Source organism: Empidonax traillii, unplaced genomic scaffold (genome assembly GCF_003031625.1).
Source record: "Empidonax traillii isolate 1590-97213 ecotype Southwest subspecies unplaced genomic scaffold, ASM303162v1 scaffold1156:size184309, whole genome shotgun sequence".
NCBI lineage: Eukaryota > Metazoa > Chordata > Aves > Passeriformes > Tyrannidae > Empidonax > Empidonax traillii.
In genome coordinates, this window is record NW_020956349.1 from 39,594 (window position 1) to 66,773 (window position 27,180).

At 42.8% G+C, this 27,180-nt stretch overlaps 3 protein-coding genes across 7 annotated transcripts in view; 1 reads left to right on the forward strand and 2 right to left on the reverse strand.

Annotated features, from left to right (window-relative positions):
• Positions 1-10,777, reverse strand: part of TULP3 (tubby like protein 3) — a 31,308-nt gene extending 20,531 nt beyond the window's left edge. The window contains exon 1 of the mRNA XM_027905447.1: positions 10,343-10,777. Coding sequence (XP_027761248.1) covers positions 10,343-10,533 — 191 coding nt within the window. The 5' untranslated portion in view covers positions 10,534-10,777. The remainder of the gene's footprint in view (positions 1-10,342) is intronic.
• On the reverse strand, positions 10,776-14,469 carry RHNO1 (RAD9-HUS1-RAD1 interacting nuclear orphan 1). Its single transcript, XM_027905459.1, has 2 exons — positions 14,410-14,469; positions 10,776-11,426 (listed from the first exon to the last, which is right to left on the reverse strand). The coding sequence occupies exons 1-2, from the start codon at positions 14,467-14,469 to the stop codon at positions 10,776-10,778; spliced, it is 711 nt and encodes a 236-aa protein (XP_027761260.1).
• Positions 14,470-15,447: 978 nt separating this feature from the next.
• On the forward strand, positions 15,448-25,668 carry FOXM1 (forkhead box M1). 5 transcript variants are annotated; one of them, XM_027905443.1, is made up of 9 exons: positions 15,448-15,552; positions 17,129-17,725; positions 19,080-19,228; positions 19,440-19,649; positions 20,071-20,199; positions 20,790-20,834; positions 21,777-21,843; positions 22,274-22,455; positions 23,636-25,668. In XM_027905443.1, the coding sequence occupies exons 2-9, from the start codon at positions 17,176-17,178 to the stop codon at positions 24,686-24,688; spliced, it is 2,385 nt and encodes a 794-aa protein (XP_027761244.1). In that variant the 5' UTR covers positions 15,448-15,552; positions 17,129-17,175; the 3' UTR covers positions 24,689-25,668. The 5 variants fall into 5 exon arrangements, with proteins under 5 accessions (XP_027761244.1, XP_027761243.1, XP_027761245.1 ...); XM_027905442.1 differs by lacking the exon at positions 15,448-15,552 and adding an exon at positions 15,944-16,113; XM_027905444.1 differs by lacking the exon at positions 15,448-15,552 and adding an exon at positions 15,944-16,113 and having other exon boundaries at positions 21,780-21,843.
• Positions 25,669-27,180: the final 1,512 nt, after the last annotated feature.

Consider the following 27,180-nt stretch of genomic DNA (forward strand, 5'->3'; position numbering starts at 1 on the left):
ACTCCTTACATGGACCTGCAGTAAATAGTATCTTGGATTCAAAGGTAACGAAAGGCCTGGAAAAATCAGTGTCTTTCTTGAAGAGGGATGGAGAGCTCACGCACGTCCTCAAAACAACAGTTACAGTAATACAGTTGTCTTCCCTTGAAAAGAGCCACAATTTAAGAAAGAAACAAGCAAAAGCTACTGAGTGCAGCAAGATATACAATAGTTGTTGCACGACACCTCAGCATAAAATGTGACATATTTGTCATTTATAGCATAGGTGATGGAAAATGCCATCTTTAGCAGAGTTTGGAAAATGCCTGAAAGCTCCACTTAAGATATTCATGAAAAAAAAAAAAAAAAAAAAGGAGGGGGAATATTCCTTTTCTTCTTATATACCTACTGATATAAGAAATTGATTATATTTGTTAATTGCAGTCAAGTTTGTTATAAAGCAATCTGGGTATCTCTGATCAACAGTAGGTTTACAGACACATTCCTATGGACACAAACATTTCCTGTGTAGATACAAGCTACTGCTTGTGGTTTTGTTGTTTTTCCTAATAGAAAATGCATCCCCAAAGAATTTGAGTCTCTTCTTCAGAAAATAACTTTTAAAAAATACAACACTACCATTTTAGAAAATAAGTTTCTGGGTTTTCCTTTTTACCTGAAAGTTGACTCACATACACATCTCGCAGAAATCTTCAGTGAAAATTATTTACTTCATATGCTAGATTATTTTCTACTCACACTGGAATAAAGTTACATAATGTAACAGGAACATTATGCAGAGTACACAGTGCTTCACCTCTGGTCACTTAACTGACACTCAAACAGGGTTGAAATACAAAGTTTCTAACAGGTCACAGAGTTTGACAGAGCAAAAAGCTTACAAGATTATTCTCTCTTATAATTCACTGTTAAACACAGACCAAAATTGCCTCATAGCAGGTCACAAAAGGAAAGCAGCCTTCAATCCATCCTTCCTATTTTAAAAAGCAAGGATTCACACAAGGAGCAAAATAAAAAGAAACAAAGCCAGGAGCACTGTGGCTCTATAAACAGTTGCTAAAAAAAACCAGCAATCTTACAGTATTTTTATTTACTCCTCCTTCAACCTTTCCTCCAGCACTCAATCAAAGTATAACATAATAACCAGACAAAAAAAGAGCTTCCCACACTTCAAACCTTTTCCTACCCATCACACCACAGTTGGTGGTATTACAAACTTCAACAGGAAAAGGCTGTTCCAGCGTCCCTCCTACAACTCACTGCTAAGGAATGCAAGTAGTGTGTTGATCCAGCTGCAGGCTTCAAACAGGAATCCTCCTTCTGCTGGGCTGACAACACAGATCAGTGTCTTTGGACATGCCCACACAAAACCACTGGGCTCTTTGCTTTTCTGTTTGAAGGGTTTACATGCAAGAAGACAAATATCCAACAGGAACAGGAAAAATGAGCAGCAATTCCACAGCTACAACAACACAGTTCAAAAAAGGAAAAAAAATCCACAGCCACCAGACCAGTCGAACCACCAAACAAGTAAACTTGTCAAATTTACTTTTGACAAATAAGAACTGAAAATATTCAAGTACCCTGTCACAATCTTCCTCTTCCCAAGCACAGCAATACAGCAGACTACAAAAGACTCTGCCTTCTGATTTCTCTGCCGTGTTTATCAGAATCCACCAACAATCCTGCTAAAGCTGAGTGACAGGTAATGGACACGTGCCAGAGAAAGGAAAAATGACCCAGAATGTAACATAGAAGGAAAGACTACTGATAACCCAGGACACAGAACAAAAATGAGAGTGGGAAAGCACGTATTTAACAAAAACACTCAACTGAGAAGATATAACAGCATGTCTGAACATGGGAGAAGACAGCAAGATCCATTTCCAGATTTGACACAGACTAACAGGAAGCAAACTTTTATTTTTAATTGATAGCATCTCAAATTCCTACTGAAATCAGAATCAGCCTGGTTTCCATTTCATAAACAGAAATTAAAGCGTTGCAATAGGAATACGCAACAAATTCTATAATAAAAATGTTAATTTGGTCTTTCCTAACCATTTTCAGAATATCAAACAATGACAATGAATAGGTAACTCACAAATTATTTAAATGGTATTCATATATGCAATTAAGGCTTCCTTATTATGTAGTTTATTTTCCTTTCTGTAAAATAGGCACACTACATCTATGGACACTTCCTGCAGAATGGACATACTGTTTTTCAATAACACTGCAATTTTGGCATTACAAACTGTGGAAAGGCAGAGTTTACACTCTTGTTTTCATTGCAACTTTTCTGTGTGTTCTAAACTCTTGGCAATAATTACCATTGAATCAGCCAAATACAAACTCACAGTATAATGCAACTCTGAGAACAATGAAAAACCCTGATATTGAAGCAGGAGAAGGTAGAAAACAGGGCAAGAAAGCAATCCATCAGCCTGAAACTGGTCTTCCATTCTGTCCAAGGTCCACACAAGAGAAAGGATTCTGAAGAACTGAAGAGAGTTCAGCAGAAAGGAGAACAAATTGACCAATGACTGGTTTACTCAAAAGAAAAGTCAATATGCTCCAAGGTGTTCCATGGATTTGAGGCCACAAATGACTACTGATGAGAGAAAAGACAACAAAATCCAGCCACACATAACTGAAGCTATACAAATTCAGACTACAATTTTTTTTTTATTTAATACTGTGACTAATTAACCATAGGGATAATTTATGGAGCTGTGGATTTTCAATGAAGACAAGGGGTTTTAATCAAGGTTGAATATTATTATGTTAAAAAAAATTGCTGTCATAGAGGAAGGCTATGGTTTACCTCAGATTTCAGATGTGGTTATCCCACAGAATGGGAGAGTTAAGCATTATTCTTTTAATTTATATCAATCACATCCCCTTTATGCACTGACTGTTAAAGTTATAAGGAGTCAAAAAAAAAGGTTGTCTCTATCATGTTCTAGTTTTGCAAGGAATTGACTGGTTGCAGCTGTGAACGAGAGGAAAGAAGTAGAGAAAGTAAGAAAAGCCACAGTAAAGTGGAACTTGTAGAGAGAAAATGTTCTACATGACTGAGAATTCATTGGAAAAACAGATTTGAAATATGTTAAACAGAGGAAGACACTATCATGAAAGTTCTTCCTGCATTCAACAAAATGTATGTTCCTCATACGTCCACTAAGAAATTCTATACTCAGTTTTTCCTCCTAAACAAGCAATGCAGCAAGGCCTTGCAGATTTAAAAGTTTCCCAGATGGCTAAATCTATTCTGCAAACATTTGATAAATAAAAAGTAAGAGTACCAGCCTCTTTTAAGAGGAAGGTCAGACAAGCTGACAGAAACAGACTCCACCCCAACCTTAAAAGAAAATCTGACCCAAGAGAAGTAAAGGTAGTTTGTTTTGCTTTTTAATTGTTCTAAGCATCTTTAGAGCCTATATTAGCACTGTGCATGCACTGAACTCTTGGTGAGAGAAATTCAGGAATTATTAACGATTTTGCACAGCTCTAGGGAAGGTATTAAAGCTTCAGATAGTCCATAGTTTGGCAGTGAGATTCAGGGAAAGCGTCCAGGAGAAACTTCCAGCTCATTATAAACTGAATTAGATTTTTAGTTTACTGGGCCTTTTACAAACAAGTTTGATATCTTTATATCATTCTGATGCACAAATCCTTTCGACAAATAATCTTTTGATCTAAATGGGAAAATGAATCTATACATTAATAATCAAGATTCTTAAATTTTTAGTTGTTGCCACTGCTTTACTTTTTTTAAAGGAGCTCCAAGGCACAACGACGCCATTTCTGTCCAGAAATATCCCAAATTTTACAATATGCTGTGTTTCATTTCTCACTCTAGAGAGGACTGCTTCCATTAGGAGTCTTACAGAGCCCATGTAGTTCCTTTTTCCTTTGCAGGGCAGTTTATTAAACTGGTAGCAGCAGTTATGTCTCCAAGCAATACCCCCAGATCTTAAAAATCAGGCAATGAGAAGAAAGTGGTTAGTGGCACATATCTTTGTCCACTAGATTTTATTTTTAGTTGTAGGAGAGTAAGTAAAAGCAACTTCAGTAAGAAATGTGGAGTCAGCTGGTGTGAAAGTGTTTTCACTCTTAACCCTCTGGAGATCTTTCCTGGGGACTGTTGTCCTCATGTGAACTACACTTGTGAAGGAAAAGAGAAGCTCCACAAAAGAGATCAGTTGAAGAAGGATTCTTATATTTTGAAAGATATAAGATATAATCCAAACAACAATTGCAATACTGTCTTTGGAAACAGTTGAGGAGCAAAATTTATCTGTAATGCACCTTCCAATGCACAAAATGGAGGAGTCCCACTAGCACAATTGTAATTGCACACTTCTGGGAAAATGCATAACATAACATCCGTAAGAGTGAGGATTATCAATTTTTTCTGCCTTTTCCAAGGCAGAAGAGTGGGGGGGGGAGGGAGGGGGGCTTGGCAATCACTAGATATTTTTTCCTTCAAGATTAACTAGCAGTAAGTCTTCCAAGGTAAACTGATGTGCTGCAAATCAGCCATAAAATGCCACACCTCTTTCTAAGTGACACAGCTAAGGTTGCATCGACATTTTCTTTACCAATTATTTTAAGCAGTTGATATTTCAAGAAGGGCAAGTTTTAGTCTCTGTCTGCCTTTTTTACATAAAGAATCCTTTCCAATTGAATTAGATTTACCTTTAATTTCTTCCTACCCTAAGAAACACGCACAAATTACTAATGCCAATAGCTGATTTGAGAAAGTTTTCACAAAATCTGTTTGGAAGCTTTACACCTACTAAACATATTATGAGAACAACGACACAGCAAGAGTTAACACAATTTTGGAAGCAATTCTGAATGAGTCAACCTGTTGCTAATAAAGACTGTCTTGGATATGCTTTAATATAGAAATTATGTCCCACATAATACAGATTGAGTAAGACCTATCTCAGAATATTGGAAAATAAGTATAAAATTAACTAATAAGAACAATAAATTATGTCAGGCTGGATGGAGGAAGCATCTAGAGAAAAGCCTTGAGATATGTGTGTCCTACTTCACTTCAAAATACACCTGAATCCTCTGGTACTACATGTTCCTGCCAATAACATGTACCGACTATCTGAGCAATTTACAAGTTACTAAGAAAGACCCAAAAGAAACAAAAAGGCAAGTTAACCCTTCAAAACCTCTGCTTCTACCTACCTCCAGGCTTAGAAGTAGAACTTTAAAGTGAAATTATCAGGTACTTTTCTATAAAGTCACATGGACTAGAAGTATGCCAAAACCACACAGGTCAAAACATCCACTACTCCCCTCACCTCCCCCCCCAAAAAAAACGAGCCCCAAAAAGGTTGGTGTTCTGAAGATGTACATATATCAAGAAGTCCCTTCCAACCTCCATGATTCTGTCTGTTTGGGTTCTAGAGATCACAAGATAAATGGAGATAGTTTAGATCCTGAGTCTGAGAGAACAAACTAGCTGACAGTGGAGAATACAGGCTGTCACAAGAAAATGCAACAGGAACAAAAGCATCATGAAATGGTTACATTCTAAGCTCAGAACTATTTTGTCTACTGTACTGCTTAGTGTTCTCATGCTATTCAAAAACTGACTCAAAGTACCAAACATTAGCTCCTCCTAGGAACAAAGGAACAGAGCAATGAAAATAAACAGCACTCTCTGGACAGAAGCTATTAGATCTTCTATTTGGACTATAAAGAAGAGCGCAAACAAAAACCTGTGTCATTCTCTACTATACTATACTATGATAACAGAAAGGAGATTTTTGTATTCCTTAGCTGAAAGTCTCAAGTAATTTGTTTCTCCAAACCTAAAGTGAAAGGAGTATTCTTTTCCCGGAAGGAAGGCCAAGAGAAGCCAGAAATCCACACAAGCCATTAACCATTAAACCCATCACCGACGCTGGGAAGGTGGCACAAAGACAACCATAAGAATGTTCACATAAACTTATCTTGAAGTGTGTAGCCAAACAGGGGTTTTCAACTGGCATTTTATTAAATACTTTCAAGAAAAGGGAGACAAGGAATCTCCTGCCTGGCACATTCCTTCAAGAGCTCATAGCTGATGAATCCTTGAGTAAGGACTTTTCAGCTCAACCACCCCTACAAATGCAGAGCATTATGCTTCCAAAATCATGTTTATTCAGGTGAGCTTAATGAAACTAAGGTTTTCCCTAAAGAAAAGAAACATTTATTCCACAAGCAGAACACCAGCTTTCTAATGTCCTCTCAACTACATGCTCCAAATCCCCATGGTCATTTCACTTACAGATATAGCTCTGCCCAAGGAAAAGGCAAAGCAAGATTCACAGGGGCTTAGAATACTGACTCTTATAATCTTCTGTTTGTAAATTATTAAACCCTGACTGTCACTTTTGTTGATGTTGTACCTCATTACAACATGAAACCAGTGAAATGTAGAGCAGTCTCTATTCTATCCTAGCAACAAAGCCAGCAGTTAAATGGCACGTGGTATGCTTAACCCAGACCAGGTAACAAAACTCAAAGTTCCCTGAAAATAATTTGCATCACACTTCACACCACAAACTGCACTTGTTTATAGTCTTTCAAATTAAAAACGGGGGAAAGAAAGTGAAATTTTCTGAACAGACACCCTAGAACTGATTGTGGGCTTCTATTCCTAGTTCAATATTTTTCACATTTTTAAAAGATTGAAAAGGGAAGCCATTAAAGAGGTAGAAACAGTGCAGTGTAATTTCCATCTCAAACTGTGTGACTCAGCAAGATACCACTGCTAGATTTAGGTTATTGTTCTTTTTTTTTTTTGCCTCAGATTTCACATAAGAATGTAAGGGCAGAAAGGAGTGCAAAAGCCATCACAGACTTCTATAACAATAATACAGGCAGCTAAGAGTTCAAACATCCCAGAGATTATATGTTTTAAAGAACTCTAGGAGTAAGTGTAAATGTTCTTGGGGTAGTCTACAACAACTTCTCTAAGCACATCAGCAAATCCACTTAGAAGAGAATTCATCCCATGACCCAACTACAATACAATCAACAGTTTTATTTTGGAGATCACTTAACTGTGCCTCAGTGACAAAACACAAGTCTGGAGCTATCCCAGTGCAAGTCTGGTTGCATAAAAATTATGACTTTGCATGTGTGAAAACTATGTTAAATCAGTGCATTTGTCCCTCCTACAGATGCCACACCAACCGTGTCTAAAAAAGCAGAAGATAAAAATAATGGTTCTCTATAAAAAATGGGTCATCAGTAACTCAAAATCTAAGTGATAAGAGATGAGAGAAGAACTTATTAGAAACTGAAGAGACAATTCAAACAAGGTTCAACTTTAAGACACCCCTTTGCAATTGCAGTTACCAAGTGAATTTCAAATTGTATTTGGAAATTTCTGCCACATATTGTTGCTACATTTTCTCTCTTGATGCTGCTGTCTCCGTGGTAGGAAGTGAGACGATTCCTTCTTCATTCACACTAACACCAGCAGCATAAAACTGCAAAAGGTTTTCTTTTCTGTTGAATCTGTACTCCTACGAGTAAATATAAACCACATTTATAAAATATTTATGGATTTATCTCACTTGGGGTAGATTTCTTGATTATAATCTTTAGAGTTGAAAAGGGTAAAGTAAACAGGATATTAAGCCAATTCTCTTTTATCTAAGGATAAGATTTGCAGAATTACAAGTCCTACAAAACAATGCTTGTTAATTTGAAGAAGCTCACTGGTGGCCAAATAAAAACACCCAAGGACTAACAGAGATGACAATCAGCTTTTAAAAGCAATATTAAACTTCTCTGTCTTCTCAGCATTACAAGTATAGCCAAAAAGATTAGCTAAGTATTTCGTACTTTTTTCTCAAAATTATAATCATGGTGCATCTATACAAAACATTCAAGCCCAGCAGCCTCTGAGATTCCTGTCAATCTCAACTACACTAAAATTTTTCAAATATGAAAAGGGCTTTTGGCTGGACATCAGTACTATTTTTGAAACTAGTTTTGAACCTTTCACCGTCTTGAGACTCACAATATTTTGAAAATTGAGCTTATTGACAACAGACTCCTTTTATTCATTAACTTTTGAAGACACTGAGAAAGTATCCCGGAGTTCCTGATTTCACAAACTGAAAGCCACTAACTCATGCATATCTAGACCCCAAGGAAGGATCCAAATGACTGCAGGACCTCTATAGCTCACATCCAGTTTTGTAGTCTCTGTAGACTCAGTCAAGGTTTTTGCATCCTGAAAATTATGTTCTTTTTATGTGGCATCTGCAAGTCAGAAGTTGAAGTACAAAGGGAATGCAGCACGTGGGAAGCTTTAAGTATTCTCATATATGGTGTAATTAGCGTGCAAAAAGGTGAGGTCCAGTATTCCCCAAGATTCTAAAATACATACTATCATAAGATCCAAGTTTCCTTCTCAATATTTTAAAAGCTTAGAATGATTTAGAATTACTTTTATCTGAATGTTTCTACTGTATTCAACATTAGTAATTTCATGTTAAGTCTCAAAATGGACTTTCCCAAAGGAAGAGAGAAGGTATAGCACTTACCAAAACTATGAAATAGCACCAGCAATTTTATAATCTCCTAAAGTATTAGAATGGTTGTGCCATGTCTCCCTGAAAGTAAATCAAACTCCAAAATAAAATGAACTTGAGCAATTTCAGTTGCAGCCACCTCAAATAGACGACAGATTAACACAGGGCTTCAGAGATGACCTAATCCAAGATCTTTCCTCTTTATCCATCATCATGTATCCCACGGCAAATTTACAAAAACATATGCATTTATTTTGGCTTGTATCCTTCACCTCTATCCACCAGAAATAAAATATTTTTGATATCTTTATACATATTTTACATATTGCCCAATAGTAAAGGTATTCCACATCTGGGGGGAGGGTGGGGAAAGGCAAAAAAAGAAAAAATGCTGCCAATCATTTTTCATATACAGCCTTTTTAGGCTTTCCATGCAGTATCTTTGTTGCTATGAACTGCCATTTATTGCATACCACATTTACTTTTCCTATAAAACGCACTGTTTGGAAAACTGACAATTATTTCAGCAAACAAGAGTTCCAGTGACTAGGTAAGTGATTTAGGGATAATTTTTTCATCTCAGAAATAGAAGATCCTTCCTAAGAATACAGACTAAGAAAGTTAAAAAATGGATTGCTTGTTTAATCAACTGTGGTGAGAGGGAAGCAGCTGTCACGTGAACTGCCAATATTGCTATGCTGTTTCCGTGGGGCACCCATAAAAGTACACAAAACAAGTTTCTTAGCAGAAAGAAATTATACCAGTAGAATTGGTATCAGACAAGCAGCATTATTTCCTGTAGGTTAAACTCTTAGCTTTAACATCTAATATCTATGCAAGAAAACTTACATATATCCGGTCATCAGTTTTTCAAAAATTCTTTCCAGAACTGGTACACAACTCTCAGCCTTTAAAGTCTGCATAAAGAAGTAATCTTCTACTGTTTCATAGCATATTTGGGGAACCCAGGCAGTTAAAGGACCTTTTCTCTTTTGCTGCTTTTTGCTCTCAACTAAAATTACAAAATCTAATAATGAATGTATTAAATAAATACTGTTTCTCTTCTACATCATGCTCCTTATAATTCCACTATTGGAAGTAGTTGGTTTCTCTCAGTTGGAAGTGTAGGTTTCTCTCTTTCCTTGCTTCACTTCTCCCCATCCAAACACCACAGGCACAAGAAACAGGTTTTCCTGTGTTTTTTACAATCACAGTGATTCTGTCAAAACCCGTTTTCAGTGCCTGCCTGTATCCTCACCTTGCATTTCAGATAATTTCGGTTTTGAGCTAGTCAAGTGCCACAGGCACAAACTCTTTCCAAAATCTCTTCTCCACAGTTCACAGCTGTTTTTCATATTACATCAGCTAAATTCCTTTCAGTTATTGCTCCTTTTTCCCTTGCAAAGGCACACGGATTATGTCACCACGTAGCCCAAGAGCTTCACGAGGGACAGAACGGCTCAATACCACCGCGAAAACCCTTCACAGCAGTGCCCAGAAACGAAGAGTGGAGCGAGACCCCACAAAACCGGTTTAATGTACAACTATTTAGAAGACATACAACAGACAAAGTTGAAGAGTGAAGCACATAAAACACAACAACACACAAAGCAGCAGCACGGCGGCGCCCGAAGCGGGACACGGGTGTTACCCAGGCAGCGCCGACCCGCGTGGCCGCCGTGCGGCTCCGCCCGCCTTGGCCCTGCTGTGGCCGCTCACCCCGGCACCGGGCGCTGCCTCTGAGTGTTGCCATGCGAGGCAGCCCTGGCCCCCCTCACCTGTGGGTGGCGGGACCGCCCGGCCGCGCCGCTGCCTCCATCGCGGCCCCGCCGTTGCTAAGGGGCCTCCGCCCGCCGCTGCCCTTAACAACGGCGCGCGGCACTGAGGCGCGCCGCCATTGGCCCAGACCGCGAGCACGCAGCCCGCCCATTGGCCGCGGAGCCGCGCACGCGCAGAGAAGCAATAGCATCCCCTTCCCCCGGTGCCGCCTCCGGCGGGGTGGCGGGAGCGGCCCCCGCGCGGAGCCGCGGAAATCATAGGGCTCTCCTCAGGAACGCTCCCCATTGCAGACACACTTTTCCCCAAGGAAGCCCGGCCCAACACAGCCCCGTCGCCAAGGCGCTCCCGCCCGGCCCATGTCCTCAGCCGCCGCAGTGCCATCGTCCGTCCGGGCGTGTCCCCGCACGCAGCGGAGGTGCCGCTCCCGCCGGCTCAGGCGCTGGCCTGTCTCTGCGAGAGCTCGAAGTCTGCCTTCACCAGGATGTCGGCAGCGCTCAGCTTCCCTCGCTCCCGCAGGTACTTCATGAGGTGAGGCCGCCGTCTCCAAGTGACCTTTACTCCATATTCATGTTCGGGAGTATCTGTAACCAGCACTGCTGCCGACTTCCCTCTCCCACAGGGATCAATACCAAATGCCAACTCTTTTTCTGGATGCCAGGTGTCTGTACTTTGTGACAGAGTATTGCTGCACCTCCAGTTCCTTAGGGAAGGCACCTGTGGAGCGTCTGCATCTGGTAGACTAAAGGCTTCTTGCTCCACAGGCTGGAGAGCAGGCTCTCTACAGTTCTCTGGACCCTGCACTTGGATATTGGCATTTGCTGCTGTCCCTTTCTTGAGCTGGCTGTGAGAACACTCTGTGTCCTTCCTTGAGTGCTTTGGATGATCCAAGGGGTGGCCTGCATGTCCTTCTAAATTCTCAAAAGTTAAAGGAGGAAATTTGCAGGCTGCAGCTCTTCGACAAGGTCCTCCTGCATGAAGCAAACTGCGGTTGGCATCCTGATTCTGGGGCTTGTGAGGACCACGGTGCTTCTTCTGGCACGCTTTCAACACCACTGGCTTAGCTGTTTCAAATTGTGGGCATACCTGAAGGAAAAGAAGTAATAATAAGATAAAAACCCAACCATTTTCTCCAGACAAGTAATGCCAACCTGATTCTACTTCCCCACCTTTTTTTCAGTGTGTTCACTATGTGAGTAAGTTGGTTTACTGCAAAGCAAGTCACTTAAAGTTGCTATGCAGGAGATGCCTCACGAACATCACATTCTGCCACTCTTCTCAGAAAACTCATTGGGGTGCAAGTGAGCTATTCTCTGGCAACTTAGAAAGAACTCAGAGTTTGGGTTTAAAGGAAATCTAACTGGTGACTACTCCTATAACCCCTGCACATTTAAAAGAGTTCAGAAATGGATCCTTTTTCTTTCTGTGTCTTAGCATAACTCCACATAGATTCAATGAAGTAAATCCTCAGTCTCCCTGAACAGGAAGAGGTTGAATTGAGTGGTTAAATGATGCTCGCTAGCTCAGTCCCCTTAGATTATGTTAATACAGCATCCACAGTTTGCCCCCAAAACACCCAGATTACCCAAAATCCACTTCTAAAAATCAGCTTTCTACAGGAGGTAGTCCAAGCTCAACAATCGGTATTTCTTAGAAAGATTCCTTTTTTTGCTGTGTTCTTTATCTTCCTGATTATCAACAAAAAGAGTCAGATTCTGTTTCAAATTGCAGTTTGTTTTTCCCAAGGGACACCAAACCAGGTTCTCGCTATGGTAACTTCAATCTCCTTCAGCATTCCAAAGTTACCACGTAGTTCCTCAAAAAACTAAGTACAGTTGAATTAAGGATAGCGATTGTCCCCTGTACAACTGAACTGCTTGAATGCAAAGCCTTTGTGCAGGAAAAGGGAAGTGGTTCCATGATAGTTGTATCCTGGCACATACTTAAACACAGGTCAGTCACTGACTTTGAGGATATGACTTCCTGGCTTCAGAGAGCACATATGGTAGGTGTTACCAATGCAGGAGCCAAGCAGTCGAGAAGGTATGAAAAACTTAGATCTAACATCAAGAAGGGAGGAGCAGAAAGTCAATTGTCACTCAAACAGTTTGACACACACTTTGCAGAGGATGCCTCCAGAAGTTACAAACCTACCACAGTTTTCAAACTGAAAAACAGCTAACCACAGCCCTTCAAACAAATTTTAAAATCATCGTTTGTTTAGAATCAGGGAGCTACCGATGTAGATACTTCCAACTCTTCCAAACAAAAAGAATGCTTATTCAGAGCAGTTATTTTACTTAGTATTTCAGAAGCCACAGAGCTAATTGCCTCAAGCACATACAAAAAAAAGTTAAAAATGAAAAAGATTGAACATGTTCTACTTCAAGGTTAAGGCATCACAAAAATAACTTCAGGTGACCAGGAACAAAGGAAAATCTCATGCAGGTTTGAAACACACTTCCTGAGCTTGCTTTGTGAATAGCAGTCGAGCAGCAGCAGTGCTTAAACAGAGCTCCCCTAGGTGATGACTGCTGTTGAATAGGAACAGTCTGTCATTGCAGCACCTGTTTGTTTAAAAAACACTCTGTCCTTACGTGATAGAAGGAGTATCTTAGGAAACTGCAAACAGTCCCAGAACAGAAGCCCATCAGACCAGAAAAGGGGCCCGTAAGAAGATTGATATAGAGAGAAACTATTCAAAAGACACAGAATGGAAAAGAGGGCAGGTTAGAGCAAATAATCCTGAAGTGAAAACCTATGTTCTCTAAATTTAGCAGTGTCAAATTTAAAGAAAGCAACTAGTACTTTAACATGTAACACTGAGAGTTCAGCAGTTATTTCGAGCAGCAAGCCAATAATAAAATTCCCCTTTGTGTTTGTTACATGCAGGGCTTTCAGTTGCAACAGAAAACAGCATCTTCCTGATAAGAATTCTTTTTCCAGAAGTAGTCATATTAACCAGTACAGACTGCACACAGTTTTACACTTTCAAATAACCAAGACCTTAGTGGTTGCTGTTAGACTGTGAAGCAACACATAAGCACTTATTTATATTTTAGGCTGCTACAATGAATTCAGGTCTGGGCTACTAATTCTTCAGTAACCAGAACAGGTAACTTTCTGTTGAGACATATGGGGAAAACTTGAAAATTATGGCTGTGGGACACAGGGGGAAGGATAATCTATACCAACCCAGGCAGCAGAGGTGCTCCTGTCTACAGGTTTTGTAGGCGCACGTCTGGGATTCTGGGCCAAAGGCAGTGGAGTTTCATAGCAATGGATGGGTCCTGCCCACGGCTTCTCAAGGAATACCAGCTCAGCCTTCCTGGCCTTGTGGGCACATTTCTTCTTTGGAGGCATCAAAAGGTGTGGTAAAACCACTTAGAAACCTCATGATGCTTGTTAGAGCCAGTTGGAGAAAGAGGGAAGCACCCCGAGGAGATGCTGAAGTGCTCTCGATTCTGTAGAAGGCAAATAAATATATTTGAAGATTGACTTGTTTGGAAACCTCAGATCTAGGTTTTAACAAAAGCAAAACATTTGTGCAGCAGTAGAGTGTACAAGTTTCTAAGCAGACTTCTTCTTCCTACCAGTAGTTTTTGAACCTTCTGTCGATTTTCAGGTAGATTTAGAAATGCACAGTAGGAATTGGAACAGCTGACCTACTGATCCAGCTGTATCAAGTCAGCTATTAAAAAAAAAAGTCAGAAAAATTTGCTTGCTTTTTTCAATTTACTCTGGTTTGTAATGCCAAGAATATACTGTAGGGCCAAGGTAAGTTTTTACATTTCTAGTTGCTAGTACCTTTCTAATTAAATACTTTTTAATTTCAGAAACTTTTAAGGTTTTTAGTTTGTTTTTTTTTTTTACAGAAAAGCGTTGACATTTCCTGTATTCTACAGATCTTGCATGTTGTTTTTTTTTTTACGTAATGAATAAATTTGTATTGAAGCAACACTGAATTTAATCTTCCAATGGAAAACAGATCACAGAATCAATAAGTTGGAAAAGACCTCTGAGATCATCAAGTTCAGCTTATGACCAAACACCACCATGTCAACTAGACCATCACACTAAGTGCCTCATCCAATCTTTCCTTAAACACCTGCAGGGATGGTGGCCGCATCACCTCCCTATGCAGCCCATTCTAGCGTCTAATCACCCCTTCTGAGAATAAATTATTCCTGATGTGCAACCTAAACCTTCCCAGGCACAGCTTAACACTATGTCCTCTTGTCCTGTCACTTGTTACTGGGGAGAAGAGGCCAGCTCCCACCTGGCTACAGCCTCCTGTCAGGTAGTTATAGCGAGTGATAAGGTCACGCCTGAGCCTTCTTTTCTCCAGGCTAAACAACCCCAGCTCCCTCAGCCGCTCCTCTTAACTTTTGTGCTCCAGACCCTTCCCTAGCTCTGTTGTCCTTCTCTGGACATGCTCCAGCACCTCAGTGTCATTCTTGAACTGAGAGGCTCAGAACTGGGCCAGCACTCGAGGTGTGGCCTCACCAGTGCTGAGTACACGGGGAGAGTCACTTCCCTGGTCCTGCTGGCCACACTATTGCTGATCCAGGCCAGGATGCCAATGGGCACACTGCTGGCTCACATTCAGCCGGCCTGAGTCACCGCAGGCAAGCTCAGAACAGGAACTCCAAGAAGAACATTTTAGGAGAGATGCATAAGAATTCAACGTCCTGCCTGCTTACCAAAGGCGCAGCCTCCTCGGGGCGTCCTGCAGGCCCCCGTAGCCCGGTACGGCCGTGGCACACGTTAAACGGCGAAATTCCGGGGCTCTTCGTCAGGGGTCAACGCGCGGCCAGCGACCCGAACACAGAGCAGGGCTCCCAAGCGGCGGGGCTGGAGGGAGCTCCGGGGACTGCCGCAGTCGGGGCGGCTCTCCCGGGACACGACTGGGCAGGAGGAGCGCTGGGGCCCCGGTACCGACCCGACCCGGCCCGACCCTTCGGGCCCGCCGCGAACCGCCGGCCCAGCCGTATCCCCCGCCGCCGCCGCCCATTGGCCCGCGCTGCCGCCGCCCCGCCCCCGCCGCCGCCCATTGGCCGCCGCTGGGCCGCCCCGCCCCCGCCGCCGCTCACTGGCCCAGGCCTGCACGTGACCAGGCCCGGGCCCCGCCGGGCGCCAAATTCAAACCGGGGCGGCCCCGGGAGCGCCGGAGCTGCTGCCGCTTCCATCGGCCCTGCCCGCCCGGCAGCTGGTGAGTCCCTGCCTGCGCCTGCCTCGCCTCTAGTGTCCCTCTGCAAGGGCTGCCAACCTCGGGGGGCCCCGCTAAGACCGTAGGGCGGCCGAGAGAGGGAAGCGCTTAGGCCCGGCCTGGGGCGGAGGGACCCCGGCGGGGCAGGCGGACTGAACGGCGGGCGCGGCGGAGCTAGGGCTGCAGCGGGCGGAGGAGCAGCGGGGAGCGCTTCAGTACCGCCCCTCTCACCGCCCCTGGGGCCTTGCGTGTACGGGAACGCTCCTAGGCCTGTACCGGTGGCAGCAGCTCCAGGCCTGTTTGGGAAGTGGCGCGCTCCTGTGGGGAAGGCAGTCTGTTGGAGGCTGGCTACAGGCTCCTCTTTGGGCGCTGTCTAACTGGGATGTCTCTTTAGGGGGGTGGAGCAGATCGCAAAAGGCCATGCGTGTGCATGTGTGCCACGGCCCGCATGGAGTGCGGAGCGTTCCCATCGCTACTGGGCAGCTACTGATCCCGGGGCTGGCTGATCCCTGCGCGTAGGGCAGCTCGGTTTGTTATCCGCTGGACTGTCTGCTTTGTATCAATGTAGGTGATTCTTACTGACAATTTTCTCGTTTGCCTGTTGGTCCGGTCCAATCTAGCAATCTAAAAGGCCTCTTTTTTTTTTTTTTTTTTTTGGTGTGGGGTTTTTTTTGTTGTTGTGTTGGGTTTGGGGGTTTTGTTTTGTTTTGTTTTTTATTTTGGTGGTTTTGTTTCTTGTTTTGTTTTGTTTTGTATCTTTGGGGTTTTTTTGTTATTTGTTTGTATTCTGCCCGGCATACCTAATGATAAACAGGAAGTTTATCATTTGTGTGTTCTCGTTCTGTTATAGTTTGCTGAAAGACACAGGTTCCACCGAATTCTTGATGGCATTATAATATGGCAGTATTCTCACTGCATCTTACCCTGGAAGCAGTATCTACGAATTTTATTTCCTCTGCTTCCTACTTTATATTCTAAATTGCCTGTTGTGGAAAAGTTTGACATTTAAAGGTATGCTACCTAATGAGGAGTTTATCTAGTACTTGACAAATCTACAGAAAGAAGGACTAGAGCATTTACTTCACATCTATATTAAAGCACCTAACTTCTGCTGCATTTATTACGTGCTTTTGTAGTGTTTGGGATAATCTCTTCTTGCTAGATCTTAAACCATCAGTAAATTCTCTTTTCACTCAGGTTGTGTAATATTCTATAAGAATTGGGACTGCTACTTCTATGTTCTACTTTCTCTCCATTCCTGCTTACTGGCTGATGCTGGCCGCATCACATTATATCTGAGTCTTTCTTTAAAGTGCAAATACACACTTTCCTCATTATTATGTACTTTGTGATGCAAATTATCTATTGTGCAAGTATCTCTCCTGTCCTGCTTACACAAGGTGCGGGTAAAGGAGGTACAGTATATATTTTCAGTAGCCTTGCTGACCTTATTACACACTTTCGATTTTTATTTCCCTTTTGTGTTTTTGGCTTTGTAGCAATTGCTGAGAATGTGTGCTCTGTGGGAGGCCCGTGATGATTTGCTGCACTCTTTATGTTGTATCTTTTGTTTTTTCAGGGTTTGTTCTTCTCCCTTTCAATGGAGAGTGACAGTATAGATCAATAATGAGGACCAGCCCTCGCAGGCCCTTAATTCTCAAAAGACGGAAACTGACCCTCCCACAGAAGGATGAATCCAGCACTTCAGCAAGAGATGAGAGCAGAGGTCAGAATGAAAAGACTCCCAAGCAGGAGCACAGCCAGGAGGACCAACACAACAGACAACCTAGAGACAAAAGGGACTGTGGCCTGCAGAAATTCCCAGCGGGAATAAAGATAATTGACCATCCTACAATGCCCAACACACAAGTGGTGGCCATCCCTACAAATGCTGATATCCAGAGCATCATAGAGGCACTGACGGCAAAAGGAAAAGAATGTGGCAACAATGGACCCAACAAGTTCATCCTCATTAGCAGTGGGGGCACGTCCCGTTCAGCAGGTCCAGCACCATCACAGCATCTCCCACCAGAGAAGAAAGCCAGTGCAGCAGTCAAGGCTGCAGATGGTCAAGAAAGAGAGAAGAATGTTACACAGACGCCTGGTCTTGCAGGCAGGACAATGCTCTGGCATTCAGGAGTTGATTCTGCGGCAGGACAGGAACAGGAGAGCAACAGTATGTAGTCTTTACCAGTTTTTGGATGGTTGGTTGGTTGGTTTTTTTGTTCTGACGGACAAAGAGATGTGAAGTGGGCCAATGAGTGTAGTGCTTGAATCTCAGTACACAGTAACAAATAATATTTTGTTAATTACAAAATACTCTATAGATTTTATTCTAATAATCTACATAGCTTTGCATATCTAATGAAATCTGAAGGATCACAGTGCATAAATTTTTGATGGAAGACATCTGTGCTTTTGACTTGGGTCTTGTGCTACGTTTTTCAGTTAAAGTCTGTCATCACCACCCTTGGCTTCCGCTTACTAAATTCATCCTTTAGCTAATGATATCCTTGAAGCACCAGATCAACCTTGTCCTGTTTTGGTTGAAAGCAGTAGTCTGGTTTGAGTGCTCATTTTTAAGGCTGCAGCTCTTTCCAGAAATAGGGCAACTTCACATAAAATCAGGAATTCAAGAGTAATTCCTTCCGTTACATTAGCATTGCAATACCATCTTCTACTAGTGTGACTAAGTGCCTTCCTTTTGACAGTTGAGTTGAAGGGTTAAGAGGGTTACTTGTAAGTAAGCAGAACTAAGGGGTCCTGCGCTTTGGTCACAATCCCATGCAGTCCTACAGGCTGGGGGAAGAGTGGCTGAAAAACTACCCAGCAGAAAAGGCCCTAGGGGTGCTGGTCAACAGCAGCTGAACGTGACCCAGCAGTGTGCCAAGGGGGTCAAGAAGGCCAATGGCATCCTGGCTTGTGTCAGAAGTAGTGTGTCCAGCAGGACCAGGGCAGTTATCTTCCCCCTGTTTTTGGCACTGGTGAGACCGCACCTTGAGTGCTGTGTCCAGTTCTGGGCCCTCACTACAAGAATGATTTTGAGGCGCTGGAGTGTGTCTAGAGAAGGGCAACAAATCTGGGGAAGGGTCTAGAGTGTAAATCCTATGAGGAGCAGCTGAGGGAACTGGGTTTGTTGAGCCTGGAGAAGAGGAGGCTCAAGGGAGACCTTATTGCTCCCTACAACTACCTGAAAGAGGTTGTAGCCAGGCGGGAGTTGGCCTCTTCTCCCAGGCAACTAGTGACAGGATGAGAGAACATAGCCTTAATCCATGCCAGGGGAGGTTCAGGTTGCACATCATCAAGAATTGCTTCCCTAAAAGGGGTGTCAAGTGTTGCAACAAGCTCCCAGGAGAAATGGTAGAGTCACCATCCCTGAAGGTGTTCAAGAAACAACTGGTCGCAACTGAGTGCCATAATCTGGTTGCCAAGGTGGTGTTTGGTCAAAGAAAGGACTCAGTGATCTTGGAGGTCTTTTTTTAACCTAAATGATTCTGTGGCTCTGTAATATGGGCTTGTTATCCCAACAGGCAGTGGTGAGACAATGAGCTCTGTGTTGGACAATAGTCTCACTAACATCCAGTGGCTGGGAAAGATGAGATCTGATGGGCTAAATCCCTCTTCCATGAAGCAAGACACAGAGAAAGAGAACCAGGTGCCTCTGCAGGAAAGAATCAAGGTAAGTAGGAGAAGACATGAGCATGTGCTAAAATTTTTGGTAAGGAAGTAATCTATGTGGATCTGAAGACTTCCAAGAACTAGGCATCACCATCTCTAACTAACCTGAGTTGGGCCTTTACTGATTTGAATAGAACCTGGAGGATCCAGGGATGTTCCATGGGCCCTTGTCAAATTTGTGAGCGTTCATGTATTTTTCTTCTGTCTCTCAGACTGAAGAAGAAGCTGCTGCTGTTCCTACTGCTGCTGCCTCCTCGTCATGGCAGGATTCGGTGTCAGAACGACCTCCTTACTCCTACATGGCCATGATCCAGTTTGCCATCAACAGCACTGAGAAGAAGCGTATGACTCTGAAGGACATCTATACCTGGATTGAGGATCATTTCCCTTACTTTAAACATGTAGCTAAGCCAGGCTGGAAGGTAACAAGCAGGCCTTCAAGTTGCTGTGGGCCACAGGGTGATGTTATAAGTCTTCTGGATCAAAATGAAAAGTTGTTCCCCAGCCTGCAGAGCAAGATGGAAATTCATTTAAACATCACACCCCAAATACCTTCCCATTTCAGATGTTTATTACTCTCCCACTTCTTGTATCCTTTGTCTCATTCCACTTGGGCAAGATGATGGTATGTTTGATCACTGGACTGAGAACAAGGATCTCGAGAGCAAATAGAATAAGAGACTGATGAGAGGGTTGGCTGGGTATGCTGTGAATATGAAGGTTCAGTGTTGTCTACACTTTGGAGTGTAATCCCTCTGCTAGGGCAGTCATGTTTGAGGTAGCCCTTGCTGTACTGATAACAAAACTACTGCTTTTCAACTCCCCTCACTGCTTTCTCCCCAGAACTCCATTCGGCACAACCTGTCCCTTCATGATATGTTTGTCCGTGAGACATCTGCTAATGGTAAAATCTCGTTCTGGACTATTCACCCTGATGCAAACCGTTGCCTAACATTGGACCAGGTATTTAAGGTGAGTTGTCTCATGCAAAGAAAATAGGACAGGTTATCCAGTTTCTAAATGCCACACTAGGCAGATGAACCTTATTTTAACTGTAAAGTTAAGCTGCTTTGACATCAGCCTTTTTGTAGAAGCTGTATTCAGTCACTTCTCTGGACAAATAGACAAACTCTGCATTTGAAAGAAAAGATGCTGTGGTTGTGCTTTTGACCTGGAGCTTCTGTGGGACGTGTTCATTCTTCAGGTGCTGTGCCAAATGTAATAGTCAGCTTGTTCAACTTCTTTCTGTGGACCTGATTCAAATTTCTAATCAGAAGCTTTCCACTAAAGCCAACCAGGTGTTCCTATGCTGTTTGATAAGTCAGGCATAGGATGGAATTCTCCTATCCCAATTAGGTGTTTTAGGAAGTACCATTTTGTGGGGGAAAGAGAGCTTGTGAGTCTGGTATAGGTGTATTTAGACTCCTCTGTATTTTCTGCTAGGTGGCCAGATTAACTTTTGTTCACTCAGATTGTGCAGGTTTAAAATGTCCCATTTGTCCCCCTCTTTGGTTGATAACTTCATCTTAATTTTTTTCCCTCTCAATGCCTTCTGCCACCAGCCGCTGGACTTGGGGTCACCAACATCGCCTGAATGCTCTGAATCAGTAAGAATTACCCTCTGGCTTGGGGCTTGATCTTCCATTCTCTTCTTGCCAGTCACTGAAGGAAAGGACAAGAGGCTTGGGGAGGAGGACTGGGTCACTGTTGCACCTAGTCATACAGTTCCATGCACACCCTTTTTGGGGAAAGGGGTTGAGCCAAAGGTTAACTGCCTTCAGATGATATGTTCTCTCTCTAGTTGGTAGAGCTGTGCGGCTTTGAGCATCTTGGAAGTCTATTGCTAAAGTAGGCTGCAATGATCACCAGTAGGCTTCAGAGAACAAGCCCAGAGATTTCTGGCAAAATGATCATCTCCATGGCAGCAGTCCCAATCTGTTCTGGGGCTCAGATCCACAGAGAATAGGATTTCTCTGTGTTGCATTTTCATTTTGGAACCCAGCTGCACTGTGACTCTCAGAAGGATGAATCTGTTTGCTGTCACTCTTGCATTCAGCAGTTTTAATAGTGATGGATTTGCAAGTGTCGACTCAAATACTTCTCTTGCAGCTACAACCCTGGCATTCTTTCCATCTGCTCAGAATTCTGATTCTTCTGTTGCTTCTACTGTTCCATTTGAACATCTTACCTGGTCTATGGTTTGTACAGAGATCCCATATACAATAAAGCCATCCTAATCACAGTTCCTCAGGCACTGAGGACAACAAAACCAGATCCCTTCTGCAGTAGAGTCTGCAGCTGGAGCAGATCTTTTTCTACACAGCCTTTGGTTGGCAGTCAGCTTTGGGATGGTATGGCTGCAAAATAGCAAGCAGCAGGGACCTAGAGCTGGCATGAGGACTGGGTGCTAACAGCTGCTCTCTCTACATTAATGCAGCCCAGACTTCAGGTTTCACAGTTCTGAATGAGGCAGAAGAATAAATGTGAATTCTTTCTTTTAATCTCTTTCTTTTCTCCTTCTCCTCTTACTTATTTCACAATGACTGCAGCAGCAAAAGAGTCGTCTTCCAGATACCCTGAAGAATGTGGGAAGCAAAACTGAACCCCAGAATTCACGTAAGTGTCTACATCAGCTTAGGCCAAAGAGAATCAATTCAGTAATCTGGGCCACTCTCCCAGATTCCTTTAGGAATAAAAGTTGAATTTGTTACCTAGGTTTGCCAGCTTTTATGCTCCCTGTTGTCAGGTCTGAAATTGAAGGCAGTATTGCTGTGTCTGAGAGAGGATGTGATGGGGAGATGGTGAGGTTTGGGTATTCCAATGAAGCGAGAGCCTCAACTTGAGGGCTTGGATCTGTATGAAGGACTATTTTCTTGTTAATGAGGCATTCTGGGTTTGTATTTTCAAAATTAGCAGAGAAGGCAGGAGAGCCTATCTGACTAAATGTTTATTTTGGGGAGTTTAGAAGGACTCTGCTAGATGCCTGGGTTTCAAGAGGTAGTTGTAGAGGACAAGAAGCTAGTGAGTCCATTCTTCTCCTTTCCAGGCCGTAAGATGAAGCCTTTACTTCCCCGTGTCAACTCCTACCTGGTTCCAATCCAGTTTCCTTTGAGTCAGCCTCTTGTCTTGCAGCCTTCTATGAAGGTTCCTCTATCCATGGCACAGGGAGCATCCCTTAACAGCTTGGAGACTTTGCAGAGCAATAAGCGTGTGCGCATTGCTCCAAAGGTTGGTTTCTTGTTTTCCAAGTTTTGGTGGTTTTTTTGGGGTTTTTTTGTGGCTTTTTTTTGGGAGAGAGAGCATGGGGATTGGTGGAGTGGTTAAGGATAGGGTAGGGAGGGTGGGTGGGTGGGGTTTTGGGGGTTTATTTGTTTGTTTTGATTTCTGTGGCTTTTTTCTTTGTTTTTTTTCTATATCTCTTGCCTCCAGTGAACCTGTTCTTCATATTGTTCCTTTGTGCATCTTTTCTAGGTGCTCTGAAACTCCCAAGTTCATGCTAATCTTTGCTATCCTTTACTGTCTCTACGCTGACTATTACCTGCTAGTTTACTTGCTATAAGGATGTTTCTATAATTGATTAGATGAAGGGGCTTATGGATTGGTCAAGACAATTTTTTCTCTACCGCTTGATGCGAAATAAAAAGAATGGGGGAAGTGTCTTTATTTTGATCCTAAAACATTTGTATTTTTGGTAGCTCTGGTGACATGTAACATAAAGAACTTTTTCTGAAAGAGTATTTATGTAGTTTCTTCCCAGAGGTTTTCTATATCTGCTGTTTGCTAATTCTATGAAGTTCCCAGTTATTCTGGGCTCAAGAAAAACAGCTATTAAACAGATCTTGGCATCTCACTGACTGCTCTTGTATGCTTAGACGTTGTAAAGCTTTAGCTTCTTCTATCTGATCTAACCATAATTCTGTTTTTCTTTGTGTGACTGCTGCATTATGTTCTTTCCCGCTATGATTTATCTTTCTCCTGTGCTCTTTTTCTTTTGATAACCTCATTTTTGTTTCCTTTTCCTTCTGAGAAAGCTGCCCTCATTTATTTTGTTATTCACATATAGACAGTGTGAGAAGAAATCAAAGGGGTTACATTTTTTCCCAAAATATTTGGCTCTCCTTCTGCCTGTACTCCTAGAAGTTGCTTATAGATGAAATGTTCTGAAGGGAATGACTTTCAGTCTCTTAGCTAAAATCCTTCCCATGTGATCTGTAGGCTGCCTTCTGCTGACTTCACCAAGATCAATCGGTATCTGTTATTATAGTTACTGCTTTCTGAAGATCTTCCTCTTACCTTTTTCTGCTGACCTTAAGTGCCAATCTTTCTTTTCTTCTTTCCACTATTGTTTGCATTTTGGGTGAGTTAGATCCTTGCTTATTGACTGCATGACACTTGTGTTTCTTTGTAGATGTCACTGTCTACAGAAGAGTCACCCTCTTTGCCCACGGCTGCTGTCAAGGAAGAGGGTCAATGTGATCAAGATTTGTTCTCCCCAGCCCATTCCCTAAAGGAGAACAGCTCCCAGCCTGGTGATGAATTGCCTTCTTTCCCTGAAGGTGCCTGTATAAAGGAGGAAGAAGGCTCTCAACTGGATGACTGGCTGTCCCCATTTGCCTCAACCATAACAGTAAAGGAAGAGCCAGGCTTATTCTTCCCAGACTCATCCACAAAGGAGAAGAAACAATTCACCACGCTGAAGTCCCCACCTAAGGCTGTTTCTGACTCTTTAGTTATAAAGAGGCGGGAAAGGCGGGAAATGGGCAGATCCAGAAGGAAACAACACCTAGCACTGCCTTGCTCAGAAGAGCCTGTCCTTGTTTTGCCAGAAAGCAACAGCTTTGACTCTTTCCGATTAGAGGCAGACCGTTCCCTCCCGCTGGAAAGCCAGCCTCTTGAAAATGTATCACAGCTCAGCTGCTCACAGGGAGAAGAGGCAGCCTTTAAAACACCAGTCAAGGAGATGTTCAGCAAATTGCCCGTTTCTTCCACTCCCAGCAAAGTCTCAGCCACTACTACCCCCTCACTAGAGGGCCTTGACCTCTGGAAGTCTGCTTCCTTAGCCAGGGGAAGTCACGAGCTAGACTTCAGTCCAGTGAAAACCCTTCAGTTGCCATTCACACCCCTCCAGGACAACCAGGACTTACTGGGTTTTAACAGCACACCCCTTAAAAACCCGCTCTTTGATTCTCCTCGGGAACTGCTCAATACAGAATCCAGTGACATGGCTCATGCCCCCCTCACGAGCTCTCCAGCATTTGTTCATGAGTCTGCTAAGCAATCATCTGTTGAACTGACAGCCTCTGGCTTTACTGAAAACCGGTCACTCATGGAGGGCCTTATCCTGGACACCATGAATGACAGTCTGAGCAAAATCCTTCTGGATATCAGCTTTCCCGGTCTTGAAGATGAAAATATAGGAACAGATATTAGTTGGTCTCAACTGATACCTGAACTGAAGTAAACTGGCCTGAGGACTGAATTTGACTTGTTCTGATGTTACAGAAAGCACTCCACATGAATAGATCTCAGATGAGTAGTCTAAGACAACTCCTTTTGACTAATTCACACAATAGGAATAATAAGAGGGTGTTACTGGCTCCTGCTAAGCTGGGAGACAGGCCCGTCAGCTGCTATGAGCTTCTTCTATAAGATGCTATAGACTTTGTGTGGAACAAATTAGAACTGCTCTAGCCTTATGCTAGAGATAAGAATCCATGGAGAGAGGTTATCAAGAGAACATCTAGGTAGGCCCTGAATGGCATTTGCTCCTCAGGGTATCAGAGGAAATGAACACACTCCTCAGTGTGTTCTCAGGAAAGAGCCTGGGAACCTCATCCTAGCTCTTAATTTTCGTTTACTTTGTTCCCCTATTACTTAGTATCTTCTGTCTAGATTTAATGGCTGTAAATACTGTACATTTCTTAAATTAGCCCTTAATTATAACAATAATTTTATTATTGTAAGGTTACAGGAATTTTTGGCAAGGGATTGACCTAGAGTGTTGTCCATATGTTCCACACTTCCTGTATTCTACCCTAAATAATAGCTCACAATGGGAGATGTGAAATACTTACGGAGAAGAACTCAGATCAAGCCATGTAGCTCTTCTCATTCCACAGTCCTATTATGTACCTGGAGGACTAGGTAGAGACACTGCTGCAGTAAGATGGACTTCTGTTAAATGGTTAAAGCTTCTCTCATTACAGTCATCAGTTTAAAAAGTAAAAAAGAACCTATAAAGTAAATGCTGATATTTCCACTGTTAAGTGACCTCTGGAAATACAAGATATGTATGTCTTGGTGCAATAGAACAGCTATTCCCAGCTCTCTAGAACTTATGTCAAAGTAGGAAATTGCCATGGAAAAGATGTGATCCTTCTGCTTTCAAACAAATGGTGACTCCTGTATCTATATACTCAATAAAGCTTCTGTTGGAACACAGCTGAGTTATTATCTGTACCCCTCTGAGCAGTGTGCTTGGGTTGGGCCATAGCACGAGCAACCAATTTTTGCACATCTCATGTGTGTGCTTTGTCATCACTGAGTAAGGGGAGATTGGGACATTTTCAGTATTCCTCAGGCCATGTTGACCAGAACACATTAGATTTGGTTACTCAACCCATTGCTTCATACAATATACTTTTTCCTGCCATTTGTGGCTAAATCCTGACTTTACAAGTCAGAAGCATACAATCTAAAACATCACAACACCACCAGCAGATGAGTTTCTTTATCTTGTGAATGCAAAACAAATCTCAATCAAAACTCTGTATTTCTACCTTCCCTTGAAGAGATAAAACCAGTATTAGATACGTGTAGTTTTCAGAACTGCAGCTCTCTTGTGTACTTGTTAAGAGAGTATTTGCCCTCAGAAGATGTTTCAAGAACTTGGGTTAAATGGTTATTATTTCAGTTTCTCTGTGGTTACGGGGCCGCAGAGGAGGCCTGGGCACATCCTACACAGCTGTCAACACTCTACTTGGCTTTCTCAGGGCATCCTGTCTTCCTTTGATCTCACTTCTCACTCCTGAGAGGACGTGTGCACACAACTGACATCCGAGAGCCAGCTAACTGAGGATCATGTCTCCAGCAAATAATGAAGTGTTCTTGTCCGTGGTGTCAATTCAAGGCAGGTGATCCCCTGCTGTCCCTGTCAGCTGAGGTGCTTTAATAATCACCTCACATTATGTTTTGAACATAGTAGTGCCAACGTTTAATTTCCCTTCCTGTTAAGTGTTCCAGTGAGAGCACTGCTAAGGGGCAGTTATATGAAAGAGGTGGGAAGAACAACAAAAAAAAAAATCCAGAATACTGCTACCCAACAGATTTCGCAGTGTTTTGGCCAACCTAGTTCAAAGCCCCAGCTGGTGAGGATTTAGTTACAAAATGTTTCTCTATCTGTGTTTGCCTGATATTCTGCCTGTACGCTTTCCTTAAGGAAAGGTAGTTATCACCTGTCCTTCTGCAGGCTCAGTATTTGGATGACAGCGTAGAGGTGTGATCTTGTGAGACAGCGGATGCCTCTGTCCACCTTTTTTCAGTAAGAGCAGAGCCATTCTTCTTGTCTTTTCATGAACCTGTTGCAGCTCAAGAGCAGGTAGGCACAGCTCTTCAAACCCCTTGAATAAGTACAGGAGCAGGAGCATCCCAAGACTGCCCTTGAGTTCTGAAAATAGAGAAGGCTGTTTAACACCTTCTAGCCAGTAAAAAACATTGAGATATAATTTTTTAGAGACCTGGGACATGCAAATCTACAGGGGGGCAACAAGTGCTGTGGATGTTCTGCTCCTCTGAAAATTCTGCTCTACACCTGGCAGGAAGTGTGACAGATGCAAAGGGGAAGGTAATTCCCCTTCATGGGTTGAGTGGGGTTTCTCCTACTATGTTATGTCAGCTGAAAAGGACTGGATACCCCCTGACATGAGGTGAGCAAGGATGATTGACATTTCTTTG